The sequence below is a fragment of the Apteryx rowi genome, unplaced genomic scaffold (genome assembly GCF_003343035.1).
Source record: "Apteryx rowi isolate R43461 unplaced genomic scaffold, aptRow1 scaffold_9, whole genome shotgun sequence".
Taxonomy (NCBI): Eukaryota; Metazoa; Chordata; class Aves; order Apterygiformes; family Apterygidae; genus Apteryx; species Apteryx rowi.
Window position 1 is genome coordinate 5,494,390 of NW_020451204.1, and position 18,100 is coordinate 5,512,489.

An 18,100-nucleotide genomic window follows, 5' to 3' on the forward strand; every position below is an offset into this window, starting at 1 on the left:
AAGGGGCTTTTTTTACTTGTTTGGGAATTTTTTTAATCAACGACATGATTAGCTTATTATTGCTTTGTGGAGAAAGCTTGAATAGTCAAAGCTGCTTCTATCCACAATATATACGATAATTATTGAAGTTAACATCCCAGGTACTAGGGAAGTGTGGGGACAAAGAGAGCTTCATGGGTTGCTGTTGACTCTGGAAATGTCCCCACACCCACACCAGTACAGTCCATTGGTATCTGAGGCCTGGTGAGACCTTTGAAGTTTTCCCATAGAGTATGAAAGAGTTGCCTCCTACTTTCTTTGCTGGATCCTGCCACCTGTAGAGACTTCACTTTCTTCAGGATTCTCCGAGTAACGTGATGTGTTTGGTGGTGCTTGATGGTGACAGCCCTAAAGAGCATCACAGTAAAAGGGATCTTAACCATTTTGCAGCCAACAAATGTACAGGAGCAAGAGGCATGGTGTAGATATTACATGCACCTGATAAATCATTAAGGAAACATTGACTTTAAGTGTTCACTTTTCAGAAGATAATTTAGCTCTTTAAAGGAAAAGAAAACGTGACCATGTAATCGATGCACTAAAGTAGGGCTCAGGAGACAAGTTAAAAATCTAATTGCTTCCAGAGTTTTTATGACTGTGATTCATCTGATCTAACTTCAGCTACCTGTAAGTTAAGTATTTAATCTATGCTGGTTATTCAAGACCCTCTGTGAGAGAGACACATTTCTAGTTCATCCAACCTGTCTTAGATGATAGATTTAAGGTGCCTTATTACTTTCCTATGCTAGAGAGTGAGGCCCTGTCTCTTCCTGAGCCACGTAGTTTCATGGATTCATCTCATCCATCTTCAGCACTACTTTGGCACAGTAGCAGCAATGACCTGAGCCTCAGCTCCTCCTCTGGGGCAGAGTTTTGGGGGATGTATCATTTCTGGGGCGCATCTACATGAGTAGTTACAAACATAGGCTGAAAAACAGAGACTAAAACATAGGACTAAAACCAAACCAAACTAGACCAAACATAGACTGAAAGTCTTGGGCAAAATGGATAATAATTATGTTTTGTATTTTGTAAGTCATATTGCTTTTTGTAAACTTCAGAGCTTTAAATTGTGTTCATGCAGTGCCCTGCAGCCATAATGGCAAACTAGTGTCTCACTTAGAAATTTTAATTCAAATTTCACTTAGCAGACTTGAGCCCAGAACAAAAAGCTGTTGTATGACAAAATTGCTATGAGTAGCTTTTTTTTTTCAATGGCAGTATTGAAGAAATGGCAATATCTCAATAGCTGAGTTAGCAGATCAATATGGGAAGCTAGGTTGATTGACAAACCTTTGAGAAAGTGCCTGATCTCACGCTTACCATTTCTGTATTACATTTGCAAGTAATAGCACAGTGCTAAATTTTGTCATCCAGTCTTTAGAGTTGAAGACTCATCAACACTATCCATGAACAATCATTTTAGTAATTTCTTGAGCAAGGTTGGTCTGATTTTCCTTTTTTTTTTTTTTCCTCTTGCAAGAAGCCCTATTGTTGCATCCAGCATTATTGTAAGCTATTTTGTGATCAGATAAAATAAGCAAAATATGACCTTAATTTTGCCTTTCTTTTTTTCTCTTTTAGTGGCTGCATCAACTGCTAATTCCACGGCTGGTGCAGCCATGAATTCTTTGACTTCTCTGGGTACTCTCCAAGGACTGGCTGGAGCCACTGTTGGATTGAATAATATTAATGCACTAGCAGGTACCGTAAACAGTGAGTATTTATTGCTGTGGTGGACAGCCTTCCCCAATTATCATGCCACAAAAACTATCAATTGTAAAGTGAAGATATGATTATTTTTAATCTATGTGGAAAAATAAGGGGGTCAAGTTGATCTAGTTCCATTCATGGTGCATATGCAGTCCTGGAGTCTTTAAAGTTTCACATGGCTTGCTCTGCAAAGTGAAGTCTCTTGGGTCCCTGCAAAAAGACTCCTTTTTTTGCAGGGCAAATGAAAGGTAAAAGGAAAGTCACCAGGGATTCTGGTTATTTAGGTTATAGAAGAGGCTCCTTTTCCATTTGGGGAGTCTGAGAACAGCTATATCACCTCACCATACAAAGCACACTCAGAAATGCAGTGATAAGAGATGCATGTTTGCCATAGAGGCAGTCCTTTGAAAATATCTTTAGGAATTATCAAATTGACTTGAGAGCAACATATCTGCCTTAAAAGTAAAGGCAGCTCTTTGGATTTTAATTGGCAAGTGTGAGAGAACGGTGCAGTCAGTCACCTGTAATACCAGAGCACGGACATCTATCCAATGACCTCTTAAACAAACCCTGACATCTCCAGCTAAATAGATGGTGGCAGTTGTGAGAGCATTCTCCCTTGTTCTTAACCTTGGTCAAGATTTTCCTGAAGAACAGTGATCCTTTTTATTCCGTTTCTGTTATGATGACTTCACCTTTGCCTGCAATGGAAGAGATTTTTCCAGCTGCATTTTCCCCCTCCCTTTTTTTTAGCTGCTGTTGTTCCTTGCATTTCCTTCTGCAATGCAAGGAATCTCCTTGGTCATTGCCAGTCCATGAGCCATCATAATGTACCCCCAGGAATGGATGTCCTCCTCAGTATCACTTGCTCACTCTGATGCTCTGCATGATGTCCTTTCTGTCAGTGTGATTTGGCTGCTCACTCAGTCCTTTTGTTCTGTGATCTCTGGTTGTCATTGTTGGGAGCGGGGAAGGAAGGGGGGTTAATGGATGTCCATGTAGCAATGGTGAGTGATTGCATGGGGCCTTGTGTAAAACAGGTCTTGCTTCTGGCAAGGACATGTGTCTTTCACACAAACAACCTCATAGTAAATATGGCTTAAGAACGGTTTAAGAAAAGTAACCATATTAGGTCCCCAAATGGCCAATGTTAGCTTCTTTTCCTATGCTTACATATTACTAAAGCAAGCCACTGAAGATGGCATGCGAGAAAAGCTAATTATCTACTCTCAAGAGCGCTCTCAGTGATACACCCTATCATGAGTTAGAAATCATTAAATGTCTTTTCCCTGGTAAACAGTCTTGTTTTACAAACCATGCTTTCCATGGTTTATAAGCAGTTACGGTATCAAGAGCAGAGTATGGCATGCCACTCCTCCCCACAAGTACTAAGCACCCAAGCACCTTGGAGCACTCCAGGATAACATCCCCTTCTTCAAGACTGACCAGGAATAAGTCACCCATGAGCTCTTCACTTGCTGTGGGAATCCTTCTGTTACACTCCTTTTAGCGCTTCTTGCTAAGTTGCAAGCAAAGATTTCAGATTTTCTCAAGTATTTTCAGATGACATGTGTGCAAACTTATCTGCGTGTGCTGTTTGAAGTATTAGTGATGTATTCACAATGTAGTGCCAAATTCTGGCTTGTTTTAGGCCACGGTGATTTCCATGGACTTGTACCAACAACGGTTTTGGTCCCAAATCTTGTTCGTGGATGTTTTTATGGACACAGTGTATATGCCTAGAGTATCTGTTTATATGTAAGCTACATAAAATGTATGTGGATATATCTGGCTATATATATACATAAGTATATACATATGTGAGAGAGGTCTAAAGCGGGGAAACTGCTTCCACATATGCTGTGTTGTGGCACCTGTTTCTCTCAAAAGGGTGACACTGATTATCAATTTCAGGCACTTGTGATGCTAATGATAGCAAAACATTGTCCAAATTATAACAAGAAACTTCCCCTGTCTATTTTAATGATGCATCGGTCACTAAGCATGAGCCTAGTGACTATTGCTGATCCAGCTGTTTACACTCAAACCTCTTTAGGAGCTTGCATTCAGTAAATCTCGTCTGCAAAGAGTCTGCTGTTTCACCGTGCACTGCGGTCACAAGCACTCCAATAAGAGTGTTATTTTGTTGTGAAGGTTACTGAAGTAATTGTGCAGCAAAGCTGGAATTTAGTGATGCGCTTTTAGTTGTAGAAAGAAGCATAACTTTAGATGCCTGGAGGCCTTAAAGAAAGTGGAGGATGGTAAGTTTAGCTGTTTCCAAGGGTTAGGCAACAGTTGTACGTGCCTTTGGGGATTCACAATTTTGTGATGACCCAGTCTTCCCTCAGTTGTGCTCGAAGCATCTAAAACCTTAAATGACAGAACATTAGACCATCTCCTTTGGGGAAATAAATTTAAATAATGTAACTAACAAAAAGAAATATAATAATAAGGAAAAATGAATAAAGAGGAAGGAAGAAGTTCTTTGCAATTAAGAGAGAAGACCATGGATTCAGGATATTGGACAGCTATGGCAAAATATTTGTATGTGACCCCCGGATAGCTACTTAGCATTTCTGCCCCCATATTTGCATCTGTAAAATGGAGATAAAAGTGTTTGTGACAGATCTGAAAGTACTTGGAAAGCACTTTGAGAGACCTTTGCAGTTACTAAGCATTGCCACTTCTGTATTATATAGAATAACTCAAAAAATTTGGAAGGCCACAGATGAGAGCCTCACATAGAACAGTTATTCCCAAGAAGTGAGAAAGGCACCAGAGTTCAATAAGGCTGCGACGCGCTGGTAGAGATAATACAGAGATGGCAGGGAGGTGTAAGGGCAGCCGGCCCTTGAAGATTTCGTAAAAAATACAAAAAGGCAGAATAAAGCAAATGCTGGGGCCTTTCCGCAGAGCTGTTTTGCTGAGAAGGGAGAGGCCCACATGTGCACGGTGGCAGCGGTGGCAGCGCCCTTGCAGACGCAGAGCGGCGAGCCCAGGCTGTCTCTTTGCAAAGCTGAAATCATTTGGCTGGTAGGGGCTATTGACTGGAGGTGAAAGCACCCACAGCAACACAAAGCGTGTTTATCTGATAGGCTGGTCACTCACAAAAGATAACCTGTTGTCCTAATACTTCCTCTCTTATCAAGTTTTTTCAACGCTATAATAAAGGGAGAGCAGACACGCGCTTTATCTAGAGCCTTTATTTAACCAGTGTTGTGTGCACGTCCATGCAAGCAATGACACAAACCTCAATACAGAAACCTCAGAGTGGATTAAGGTAGGGCTCAGTATCGAATTACTGCGTTATCACCACTATTGGCTTGAATCTTCATTTTCAAAATGCCCAGCCTTTTAGGCATGAGATGCTTCACAGGCTGTATATTGGTTTCTCAAGTTTTGTTTTAAATCTGGAAACATTATGCCACGGATGCGGCTCTCTTGTGCTCTGATGGAGGTTCATGTTCAAAGCAGTGGTAGGCACTATCTCCTGTCGGGAAACAGCAACGTTGTAAAATGGGGTGGCAGGGAAGGCGAAATCTTCAAAGTGCAAGACATTTTATTAAGCAAAGGCTAAGAATATCACATCTCTGTCAAGTGTTTAGTCACACAAATTACAGTAATATCAAAAGGTATAACATATGCAGTACAGTCCTCTTAATTGGCACAGACTCAGGTGGCACCAGAAAGGTACCACTAGAGCAATTGTCCTGATTATTGGAGACTCATAGGAATACGCTTTTCGAATCTACATAAGAGATGGAAGAAAACTAGTAGGTCAGCATCTTTATCCTCCTCTGTCAACGCCGGATAATTCCCTGCGGTGTACTTTCTGTCTCCAAATTACTCGTGTGATAAGGTTTATGCCACTTTCCTTGAAGAATATTGTTTCCCAGTCTAATAGATCTCATTGTTAATTCACTATAAAGTGTCCTCTGCTAAATTTCCTCACTTTCCTCCAATTTACATATAACCCGTTATTATTGCTCTGAAATTAATCCCTCTCTTTCTTTTTAATTTTGATAGCCTTTGGCTCCTTAATATGGCCCCACCAGCCCCCTCTTTACCCATCATTTTGCCAACACAGAGGCTACACTTCATAGCCAGTATCTGAGAAATGGTCACTGGTAGTTCTGGATGCCCCATTTTTCTGGTGACTGATTTACAGTACCTTAAGGGGCCTGATGAAGCCCTCTTAAGCTGTTTGTGAGCTCTTCAACCAAAAATGGGGGAGCACAGGATGGCTAGCCGTGCAGAAAATCTGGCCCAATTCTCAGAGCTGCTGAGCAGTGATCGTTCCTGTGCCATTAGTCAGAGCTGTAGGTGATAAGGTGGTCTCTGAAGTCGGGCACCCTTTCCACTGCCAGAGGGACTGTCCACAGAAAATTCACTTTTTCTGGAGTTTCTGAAGGAACAGGTATTAACATTTTTCACTTTAATGCGGCTCACTTAGGAGCCACGCTAAGGAATCAAAGCAACAGAGAGATGCTGTAGCCCAGGAGTTTGTCAACCGTTGCAAAACTTCCTTTGCAGGCCACATCACTTACATGCGCGAGGGATGCCACTTTATGCACAGCTAGCGACCTCAGCTGAAATTCCCTCTTTGGCAGTCGTCCCAGTTAAAATAATTTGTTATTTATCAGGAGGGAGAATTGCTTTAAATAAAAGAATGAAGTGGCTCTGCTTCCAGTGAGGAGGAACGCATTGCTAGAACCAAAATACTTTTGTTCCTTCATGGAGAGGCACCTGGTTTGGTTGGAGCGCTGGGCGTCGCAGCCCAGCGTCCTAAGGGGCAAAACCCATAATTTTAGTGAGGGCTGTTCCCCAGTGCAATTAATGCGATAAATCACGGTTCTCCGCTAACTTTGCATAGGCTGCTAATCTGTTATGGAGCGGTGATGCCCTGTTGCTAAAGACATTGGCCAAAATGCCCAATGCCCATTTTTTTCCCAGGGTCTGTTCTTTTCCGTGGCCCCACTTGCAGGGGTGCAGGTCAAGTGGCATCCGCTCTCCCAGTTTCAGGTACCCTCAGCGCCATGTAGGCAGGAGTCCAGGTGCTGACGGAGGTGGGCAAAGAGGATTTCGGCAAGCAGGGATCTGTGGGACTTGCCAGGAGCAGGCTGCATGCAAATGGGCTTGTCCGACCGTTGCGCGCGAGTGGCCCTGGCGCCAAAGTCGTGTCTCGGTGCCATTCGGTGAAGTGCTCGCCTGCATGCGTGGCCGTCGGCGGCGTCGCGTGGAAGCGGCGACTTTCGGAAAGCACTAATGAACAAGTGCAATTTCTTCTCTCTATTGTTGGGTTTTTTGTAAAGTTGCTCAAATGCTCTCAGGTATGGCGGCCCTGAACGGCGGACTCGGCGCCACCGGCTTGACGAACGGCACGGCCGGCACCATGGACGCGCTCACCCAGGCCTACTCAGGAATCCAGCAGTACGCGGCCGCCGCGCTGCCCACCTTGTACAGCCAGAGCTTGCTACAGCAGCAGAGCGCGGCCGGCAGCCAGAAGGAAGGTAAGCGTCCTGTGGGCCGAGCGTTGAGTCGAATCAATAAACGACGTTCGGCCAAGTGAAAGCGGTGTCTTGGGTTTCTTTCTTCACGGAGCAGAAGGTCCTTAATGAAGGACCACGCTTAGCCTCATCTTTCATTCCTAACTTCTCTCCTGTTTTGACCCCTGACTTCACTCGCTTTTTTGCCCTGAAGATGTATTTTACTGCCCCATCTTTGTCATATAAAAGCGGCTGCCGCTTGTAAAAAGGCACCGGTAACAAAACTGAGCCTTTTATGGGACATAGGCGGTGGGCGACCCTCTCGCGCTCTCGCCTTCTGGGTTCTGCTTTCTGCCGTAGCAGAGTTAATCTGATTAGGTTTAAGTTTGTGAGCTAATGGCAAGATCCGTTCTCGCTTTGAGTGGTTCGTTGCTTAATTGTGGGGCTTGCGGGGAAGCGAGTGATTGATTGCCCCTCTGCCTGCGCCGGCGGAGCAAAACAAACCGCGGGAAGTTCCCGCGAAGGATAAATGAGTGCTAATTGCAAAATGTTTAGTAAAAGGAGGTTACCCTGTCTTGCTCTTTTTCGGTCTCCCTACACATTTCCCCAGCATTTGGGGGGGGTTGTTACTGCTTTCATGGCTTTCTCGTCTTCCCCTCTGAAATTTCGGCTAATTCTAGGAGGACCGGAGAATATTGCAGGCTTTCTAAGATTGCATCTGTGTTGTCATTACTGCTCTTGCCAGTGATAAGCTTTGGAAATAAACCTAGTATGATATCCTCAAGAGAAGTATTTTCATCCTCTTTTAAAGTAATATCTTGCGCTGTTTTGGGATGTGGTGTTTCCTAGGAAGACAAAGTTGGCATTCCCCCAGCTGGCTGTTACATATGTAAGGACACTGTGGAGTTAAAATGTATATTTTCTCTAAATTCTTTACCTGATTTACTGCTAACAGCATGGACTATTTAAACTGAAAGGATTTTTTAATCAGAATTTTTTCTCCTTATTTTGGTGCTCTGCTTTTGTCTTTATTTCACTCACTTTGCTCAATAACGACAGACTATGTGACACCAAAAATAAATTAATTAAATAAATTAATTAATTAAATTAATTAAATAAAAGAGGAGACTTTGTTTTTTTCTATTTAATTTTTTTCAGTTTATGAACATTCATATTAAGTGTAGATTTAATTTTTTTAGTATTGTGAAGTGGCAGTGTCTCTTTTAGAGTCTTTTTTTGTCATATCTTGTTTCTTTTGGTAAAGTTAAAGTGAATAAATTTCATCATTAAATACTGACAGCCATGTTTTGTCTCTTAACATATGGTTTCTGATGGACTGGTAAAGAGTCCAGAGTGTTTGAGGATAACCAGTGAAAAGCAGTACAGAAATATTTAATCATGAAGCACAATGAGCTGTCTCATGCATATACTGCAACTATTGTTTAATAAGTTTTGCTTACCATTTTAAGACATATCTTCTGGAAAGGGTAGTTTATTTACAGTAAGAAGAAATTTCATTTAATTTCCAGGTGGCAATTTTGCAATCTATTGCAGAAGGTATTCCTTAAATCTGGCGTGTGCTTTCCTCTCCCTCCCTAGAAAACCAAAGACATCTGAGGCACATGTGGGCTTTGCAATGCATTAAACAAGGCAGTGCTTCCACAGGTTATTCTAGATCTGTTTGCGCCAGAAACGTTCGACCCCTTTGTGTCCCACTTCTGCTCCTGGTCCCCGAGTGGGAAGGCCGCGTGTCCATAGCAGAACGCTTTCCTAAGAAAAAATATTCAAAACTAAGATGCTTTGGTGCGCATCTTTCTTTGCAAACTCAAATTTGACTAAAGCCGCTTTCATTTCAACCCAGCTACTATTTTTGGCCTTTTTTAATCATTTTACAAAACTTCTTCCAGGAGATAGAGAGAGGGAATATCTTTCTTTTATAAAAAACGGGCATTCTGAAATGACTGGCAACCAATCTGAGTATCCTTCTCTCTCTGACTTCCCTGACTTCCAGCCAGAAAGCTTTGTTTTGCCTTACCCTTTTCCCTCCTGTCACAGCCAACGTCCTGACACTCCAGTTTCAATCTCTGATATTGAAATCTGACCCCAGCTCGTTGCGTTTCCATACGTGCCCGCAGCTGGAGTTAAACCCACAAACCCCTGAGGGTGTGTAGGGCAGTTTGTGGGGTGTTGTGCGAGGGTAATACATTGCGTACCTGCTTTCTAACGCTAATTACACCGAAAGACACTCGTGCAAATTGAAGAGAGAGGCTGCAGTTTAACTTCTTTTGTAGTAGACATAGCAAGTAAACACTTTTCAAGGTAGGATGCTCTTAAGAGCTGCATTTCAGCTCTGTTCCTTTGATGATCCACTTACTTTTATTCCTTCAAAGTCGGGAAGTGGAATGCTTTCTGACCATCACCTTCAGTAAGTATTATGGAAAAAACAGATTAAATTGTAATAGCTGTTTTCATACTTTGTTTGTTTTCCTAAAGGTCCAGAAGGGGCAAACCTCTTTATTTACCACCTACCCCAGGAGTTTGGAGACCAGGACATTCTGCAGATGTTCATGCCTTTTGGAAATGTTATCTCTGCTAAAGTCTTCATTGACAAACAGACCAATCTGAGCAAGTGCTTTGGTATGTCAGATTTAATAAATCAAATAGTAAAAACCACACGCATTGCACTGAGAAGGGGCTGGGCAGGAAAATTAATGACAATGTGAGAATGTCATTCTGGAATCTCATTCCCAATGTAATGGACTCGTAATCCTCAAATGAATGGAAAGATGCACAGGCAAACTAGTTCTAAGTAAAAACTGGATATGAAAAAACAATAATAATCTTCCAGCCTGACATCTCACGTGAATGTGTCAAGTACATGAAACTAATTACACCCTATATGGGGGAATGTCATTTAGTATACTATTAAGCTGCCTTATTATGGGTACCTAATTATTCTCCATTGTATAGCTGAGCCACTTTAAAATGCTCTATGTTTAACCCATTACTTCTACATTACAGGAATTTCTTTCTTCTGAATTAAGTACAAGATTGTGCAATTAGTGTTTGAATGGGGTGTGCATGTAGTTCACAACACTTTATAGCTACATAGCTACAACAGTTGCAGGAGGGTCCAGTGAATCATGAAAGGCAGCACCTCGCCTTGCCATAGGGCAGGGATGAAGGCAGCGTCGCACACTCAGTGCCAGGTTTCCCAGGGGATGCTTGAAGCTGCCAGGAAATGAGATGGTAAAGGATGAGAATATGATATGTTGGCATAAAACAAGTTCTAGGGTTGGCTAGATGGGATGATGTCTTCTGAATAATATAGATTAGCTTGCATATCGTTACTTTTTTTTAATCTAGGTTTTGTTAAAATGTATCTGTCTAAGGGCTTGTCTGCACAAGGACCATTCAAGAAGAACTACTGTGCTTCAACCTGTTTTGAAATGGTTTGAATTTATCTAGACAGACAAGGCCCAATAATCATTCATGTACTTCACTCAAAGACAAGCCCTTAGTTCTTTTGGAAAGTTAACCAGGTTTAGAGAAAGGACGCTACATTATTTTTGCATTTTTGCATTTTCTTCCAGGCCCTTTTTGAAGAATTACATCTGTTGAGGCTTTACAAAAATTGTTCATTCCTAGACTAATACAGTCCCATACATTTCTGCAATGGGTTAAAACACTCCTGGGGGCTGTAGCAAAGTTGAAAAGTGAAATTGGAATGGGATCCCCATTGATCTGCAACCAGTTGAGTCTGTATGCTGGGGTGAGAAGATGATTGTTGAGGTCTCCAGGAATCTTAATGAGATGTCAAATCAAGCTATGGTCATCACAGCTGCTGCATTTTGATTAATCCTGAAAGAACATAGATGAGTTTGGGCAGGGGGCTCAGTTCATCAGCTCACTTCCCACACTTGCTTTTGGTGGATTTCCTTGTACTCTTTCATTAACTGCCTATCTATTTGTCTTGATTTATGGGACACGGTTATCTAACTTAGAATGAAGCATTGAGTTTTACTTGGGGGAACATGATGGGGAGAGGGTTAATACCCAACAGATGGAGGAGTCCTCTGCCTTTTTGGCATTAGTCAGGTTTCACTATGATTTAAATTTCTCATTCTTCCTCCCCAGATATTCTTCTACCAGTGAGAGAGTTCAGCTTTAAAAGCAAAAAGTACTGCAGTGGCAGAGGAAGTTGAGATTTTCTGATTCAGTAGGTGACCACCTGTGTGATACTGCTAATCACAGGCAAAGCCAGAATGAATCCTGCTGGTTTAACATACTATATCTATGTATATACCTTCTCCACTTTATTAGCAAGAACGGTCTATTTGTTGTTTTGGCCCCATATTTGTGTTGGCCCCATGAGGGTGACAAGACAGCCCTTTTACCCCTGGAAATACCCTTCCAAGAGCTCTCCTGAGCTCTGGTTGATTTAGCAGTCAAAGTGTTTCACTCTTTAAGCTTCTCTCTTGCCTTTCATAAACCCTGGAATAACAGAAGTGAGAGAGCATAAAAGTAGGGCAAGGGAGGGGGGACCCAATGACATCAATGCATAAATGCTGTCTGCTTCATAGAAAAAGGGTTACTCAAATGATTAAAAATATTTATCCTGGTTATAGAGGTACCTAAAGATTTAAGACAAAGATCAGGCTCGTCATGACAGGATATCGTCATGGCAAGTTCTTTGAAAATTGATAAGAAACATCATCCCTTTCACATGTAACTGGTAGTTTAAATTTCAGGCAAGAATTGATGAATGGATGCAATCAGAAAAAAGATAAATAAAAGGAGAGAATGCCGGGTTCCTCCCTAAGTTTTATAAATGAAGGTTCTCAATAAGGGACAAGATGCAAGTGTAACAGGCGTACAGCATTCTGTGTGGAGAGACAAACTGAAAAGGGGAAAAACAACTGGATAGGAAGGCCCATGCCACTGAGGCAGCATAGCGTGGGCGTATGTTTGAATTTGTGGCAGAGTCAAGGAAACTAATACAGAGATATAGAATGAGGTGGCTTATCTCTGCCCTCTGGAAGGTAAGCATAGCCTAAGCTAATTATTCCTCTGTCATTAGTGGAGGTATCTACATTGCTGAGGCGAGTGGTGGGTGGAAAAGTCACCTCTGAATGTGCCCGCTTCCTTTCATTGACTTACAGATGCCACCTAAGTGACTAGTTTAGATCAGATGCCTAACTTTGAGAAACTAGTGAAGATAAAAAGGGGTGATGGTAAGTTCATAATAGAAAATTTCAAATGAACTTAGGAGAACAACATGAAGGTCAGGAGGGCTATAGAGGAAAAGTCTGAATTGTCAAGATAGTTAGCAGTTGCTACACCTTGATTGTGGAGCACTTGCCTGAAAAATGCTGCAGCTACCTTCCAGTTCATGGTAGACTACTTTTCTATCCTGGAGGAAATCCCAGCAACCGAGGCTGAGATCTGTGTGTCGATGGAGGTAGACACAGGAGTGCAGTGTTGCACTCCTGCAGCGATTAAAGCCATGTGAATGGGCAAGATCTCCTAGAAGAAAATAGTGGGGGAGAAAGGAGGAGAGCAATCTTCAGGATATGGAAATAATATTAGGAAGAAATGATCAAGGGAAGAAAGTGAGGAAGTGACAAGAGTTACCAAAACCAAGGAAGGTAGGAAGGAACACTTCTTATACCTTAAGGAGGCTATGAATAATCAACCATGGAAGAACACAGAGGGAGCACTTTGGTTTTGGCTGGAAGAAAGTCTACGGAGATTTGAGTGAGAGGTGTTTTTGAGTGGAAGGAGCAGAATTTAGGCTGAATTGTTGGAGAAGACTCTTAGGTAAATAGTTTGGTGAAGCTGAGGTAAGGTGAACAACTGGGTCTATGAAGGAAGGAGGGCAGCCAGGGGACCGAATGACTTGATAGGGTTTTTTTTCTTTACAATGGGGAAAACGTATTATTTGACACTGAAGATGGAAGAGGGCAGCAGTGAGAGATAAGCAAAAGCCATAAAAGAACAAGTAAAAAAGATAGTAAAAAGAGGTTAAGAATCAGAAAAGGATGCAGATGCTAAGCACAGATGAAGGAAGTTAGTAGAAGAGAGGAGCTGAGAAGCGTCTGTGTCAGTGCTGAAAACAAAGTGTGTGGGATCCGTGCTTCAATGGAGTGAAGGGATATGTGTTAAGGCAAATTCAAGTGGAAAGACCGGGGAGCATTTCAAAGCAGATGCATAATAGTGGGCTGGAATAGAGTAGTAATTAGCTGGAGCAGAGGCAGAGCAGCAGTTAGGAGAGCTTTACAATTACGAGTGGGAGGCCCAGACATGAAAATGAATGTTGAGCTTCCAGAATTAGGGAGGTTTGAGTCCATTATGAGCAGAGCATTTGTAGTCTCCGGGGGAAAAGGAAGATGAGCCGGGCCAGCCAATTCTGCATTACCCGAGCAAGCGTTATCCCCCTAGTCAGTGCTCAGGGCTGAGGAGCAGAAAATCTGGAGCTCTCGTCAAGCCCTGCCGTTGTCTTTATGATGTTGCTTAATTTCGATGCTTGCACACCCCTTTGGGGAGCAGGAGGCTGAATTAATTAACATTTAATGCACCTTGAGATCTGGAACTGGAAGGAGCTGGAGAAATACTAATATTGCAACTGTCCTAGGCTAGACCCAAGGAGACCAGTGCTTCATGCCGCACAGGACCAGCGCGCGTGAACTTGCATTGGGAGATGCAAAATGCCTATAGGCATCCAAGTTCAGGTTTTGTGTCTTTAACCAGGCTTTCTGTTTCAGCTTCCCATCTGCAGACTGGCCTAATAGTACTTCCTAATAGGCTGGGAGGTACGTAAACATTACGGTGATAAATGTTACCGTAATAAGTATCTTCAGCACCGAAGGTAGGTAGATAAATAACAGGTTGGGAAACTGCATTACGCCAAAGCTGGCCACCTGCATCCCCGCTAGGAAAGGAGTGTTGTATGAAGGTAAAGAGGAAGGAAGGAGAACGGGAGAGGAAAGGCGTAGGAATTATAATCAGAGAAATAATTGCGAATGAGGTCAATGTGTCGAATAGCTGCTAATACTGAAATCCAAACGAGGAGCCTTCTGAAATTTGCTCTAACCCGTGGTTCGCTTTCTCTCCCGCCTCCGTTCTGTGTCTCGCAGGTTTTGTTAGCTATGACAATCCCGTCTCCGCACAAGCTGCCATCCAGGCTATGAACGGCTTTCAGATTGGCATGAAACGCTTGAAGGTTCAGCTGAAACGCTCCAAAAATGACAGCAAACCTTACTGATCTTAACCCCAGATGCTTACTGCTCTTATTTTAGCTTTCTTAGGGTAAGTCCCATGAGCAAACCTGTCCTCTGCAGGGGGGTTAAGAAAGAACATATAGCCAACCTTCACCAAGAGACAGTTATTTTTACAGTCACCACTTCCATTTCCCCACTTGTCCTTATTAGACTTGGCTCCCATTTCTTTGCCAAGCGATTACTGAGTTGTGTTACTGTGTTTTGTTTTGCAGCATAATTTATCTCCTTTTTAACAGAAACAAAAAATAAACATCTTGAAATTCAAAGCAGCACACACACACACGCACACAAAAATGTGCAATTTAACTCTGTGAACCCTGGTGCCATTAGCACATAATAATAATAGTTGTTTTGTACGGAGGGATCCTATTTTACCAGGGTGGCACCAGCAGTTTATAGGTTAAACAAAATGGCCTCATGCCAGTTGAAGCACTTATTTTGCAACAAAAATTGAAACAAGTCTTTCCACTACATCAACTTGTTTTTGAGAAGATTTGATTCTTTTTTTTTTCGGTTCAAATCGACGTGTTGTTATATATTAGTCTGATTTTACACTGGTCGTCTTTATATTTCACTTTTTTTTTAAGTTCTTGGGTTTTTGGGTTTTTTTTGGRAAGGATTAATGTAAAAAAGATTTAGAGATCTGTTTCTAAAGCTACAGGGTTTAAAATAAAAAAATAAAAATAAAATGAGTGACAATACTTGATGTTTCTTGAGAGATAAATTTAATAATAATAAAAAAGAAAGCCACAGGCCTGTAAATTTTATTTGTAAAAAGCATTTCTATTTTTATACAAAATTTTTACTGCCTCAGAAATAATGGAAGTTATTTATTGCCTATTGTTAACTTATTGGATACCTAAAGAGCAGCTCTCTGCTAGCTAGATCCTTTGAAGTAGTCTCTAGAGTAATTGTGCCAAGAATGGGCGCTTTTTCACTGTTGAACCCTCCACCCTTTACAGTTCACGCTTTTATCCTCCTGTTTGTATTTGTCTTGGTTATTTTGTTCGTAGTTTCCATTACCTAGTTTAAAGTTTGGTTGTCTGATCTTTTTTTTTTTTTTCCACACACCCCCCCCCGGACCTTTATGTTACATTTGTAGAAACTGGTTCTTTCCTCTCTTTTCCCCCCAAAGAGGAATCCGTTCTCTCTGCTCCTTTGCAGACGGATTCTCTTGGGGCTCCATCGTGCTCGTGTTGACAAATATTGTGAGTTAATGCAAATTATGTGAATGGCTCCTAGACTCTACTGATACAAAAAAAAAAAGAAAAAAAAAGATTTGCATTCGTTTTCTCCCGCACCCATAAAAGTGATTTTTTTTCTTTCGTTTGTGCTGCATAGATTCTGTGTAACTTTTTTCCTCTTCCTTGTTTTTTCCCTAGACATCTCCATGCCCGTTTAGCCCATCGTTTGCCTAGCATGTCCCTGTGGCGTCTCAAAAAAAAAAAAAAAAACCAAAAAAACAGTTTCATCGTCCCGTCATTGTTTCTGATGTCTTTCTGACCTCACGTCATTTTTGGTTCTCCTCCTGACCTTTGAGCTAGTCTGACCTTTCGAAATTTGCATGTGACCTCATCTAGCTATGAAATCTGGGAAGTCAATGTGAAAAACAGACAAACAAAAAAAAACCATTGCTGCATTCACGCAAGACTGAAAAATTTCTTCTTAGATTAAATTAATGATAGGATTTAAAAAAAAAAAACAACCTGTGGCAAAATGTTTTCTTTCTTTCCTTTTTTTTTTTTTTCGTAAAAAAAAAAATAAAAAAAAAACAGACTTGAAAGTATTATACAGGGATTGGCATTCTGCCTGGTCACTGGTGACAATAGCAATATGTGTCCAGAGGCACAGAATGTTGGTTTCTAACAGACTACTTCCAAAACAGTTTGAGAAATAAAAACTGTCTGATTTTAAGTCTCTAGAGGTCTGTAATAGTTTTTACATTTTTCAGGCAGTGTAAAGTTTTTTGATAAGGCCATTTTAGGTGGCTCACTTTCTCATTAAAGTATATATATAGAACCACTTTTTGTAGATTAGTATAAGAAAATATTTACCCTGTTTTAGGGCAAATGCTACCTACTTGTGTCACCTTTTGCTGAACTGACTCACAGTTAGACAATCCATGGTTTAATGCACATGAAATTACCTATATTTTATACTGTTTCAATGTACAGAAGAAAGGTTACTGTAAAACGTGTTACGTTGGTGCTTCTGTGAATTAAGTTGTGGTTTCATCATGAGTCTTATGGTCTTAAGTGTTCTATGTTTATAAAGGACGAGTTTAAAATTGGTTTACTTGAACAACAGGAACAAAAACAAGATTCAAAAAAAAAAACACAAAAAAAGTTGTTTGCTTAAAAAAAAAAAAAAGAATTTCATGTGAAAAATGAAAAACTATTCCAGAATAAGTTTGTGTTGGCTTGTGACGCATTGATGTCATTTTTTTATTGTGAACAATTTAGATGTGTTTGTGTTCAGCAAAATGTGATCGGTTTTTCTTTTAAAGAAAAAAAAAAAATCAGTGAAACTATAGTGCCAAATTCCAAAGGTACTTTCTTCCTAGAGCTTCAGTGTGTTTCTTGTGTGAAGTAATTTGATAACATGGGTATTTTATTATGTGTTTTGTATAAATCCCTAATATTTAAAGACAAAAAAAGAGGTTAAAAAGTTTGTTAACTTGCTATCCTGTGGTCTTGTTGCCTGAAATTGTTATTGTTTGTTATTTCTCTTTGATGTTTTTTGTAAAACATTGTACAAGTGCCCATGTTTCACTTTTTTAACCACTCTGCACACATCAATGCTGTGAAAGCAAACCTCACAATGTATTTTCTTCATATTGTATGGAAACCTCTAAGGTGAGAAAGTTTTGAACTTTTAACCCTTTCCACCCAGAGCTGTCTTGAGTGTTAATACCTTTTATACATTCACCATTTTGCTGTTTATTTTTATATATATATCTATATCTATAAATATATATATACTTAGTTTTTTGTGGTTTATTTAATACATGGTTGAAATCAGAACAATGCACAGGGCAGATCTGAAGGACAAAAAATATTTTACTGCTGTCTAAATTTCTTCTGTATCTATAACTAAAATTATTTAAAACAGTAATTAACTTGTGGTTTTCCTTTTTAGATTTTGGGGATTTTGTCTTTTCTTAAAAGAGCTTTTAATATGCTGCTGGAATATGCTATTCAGTATTAATAAAAGGAAAGAAAAAGAAAACAATTCTTTAATTATCTATCGCGTGAGCCGCTCCCAGACCGGAGCGGTAAACCCACCATTTGAAAAGAGAAAAAAAACAAAAAAACCCTTGAGGAGAAGAAAAAAAAAAGAAAAAAAAGAGAAAGAAAAAGATTATTTTTGTAATTTACGTAAATGAACTCTTTTTGCTTCAGTCAGCTGCACTAGCTCTCCCCGGGTGACGATTTGGGCGCGCGCTGCAGCAGCTCAAGCCGCGTTGCGGGGCCGCGGGTTGCCGCCACCGATGCCRCCGCCGCGTGGGGCGTCCGGAGGCGCCTCGGGGCCCCGGCCCGGTTTGGGGCTTTGCCGCCGGCGGGGGCGAAGGCGTCCCGGCTT

The 18,100-nt window shown here is 41.1% G+C and overlaps 1 protein-coding gene across 9 annotated transcripts in view; it reads left to right on the top strand.

The window, feature by feature from the left end:
- The window catches only part of CELF2 (CUGBP Elav-like family member 2), a 342,189-nt gene extending 326,217 nt beyond the window's left edge, over positions 1-15,972 (top strand). For 6 of the 9 annotated variants that reach the window (XM_026091227.1, XM_026091229.1, XM_026091223.1 and 3 more), the window contains 4 exons: positions 1,624-1,755; positions 7,065-7,262; positions 9,732-9,875; positions 14,375-15,253. In XM_026091227.1, the coding sequence (XP_025947012.1) occupies positions 1,624-1,755; positions 7,065-7,262; positions 9,732-9,875; positions 14,375-14,502 (602 nt within the window). In that variant the 3' untranslated portion in view covers positions 14,503-15,253. Of the gene's footprint in view, positions 1-1,623; positions 1,756-7,064; positions 7,263-9,731; positions 9,876-14,374; positions 15,254-15,900 lie in introns of those variants that run through there. The other 3 variants (XM_026091224.1, XM_026091225.1, XM_026091226.1) reach the window with 3 other exon arrangements.
- Positions 15,973-18,100: the final 2,128 nt, after the last annotated feature.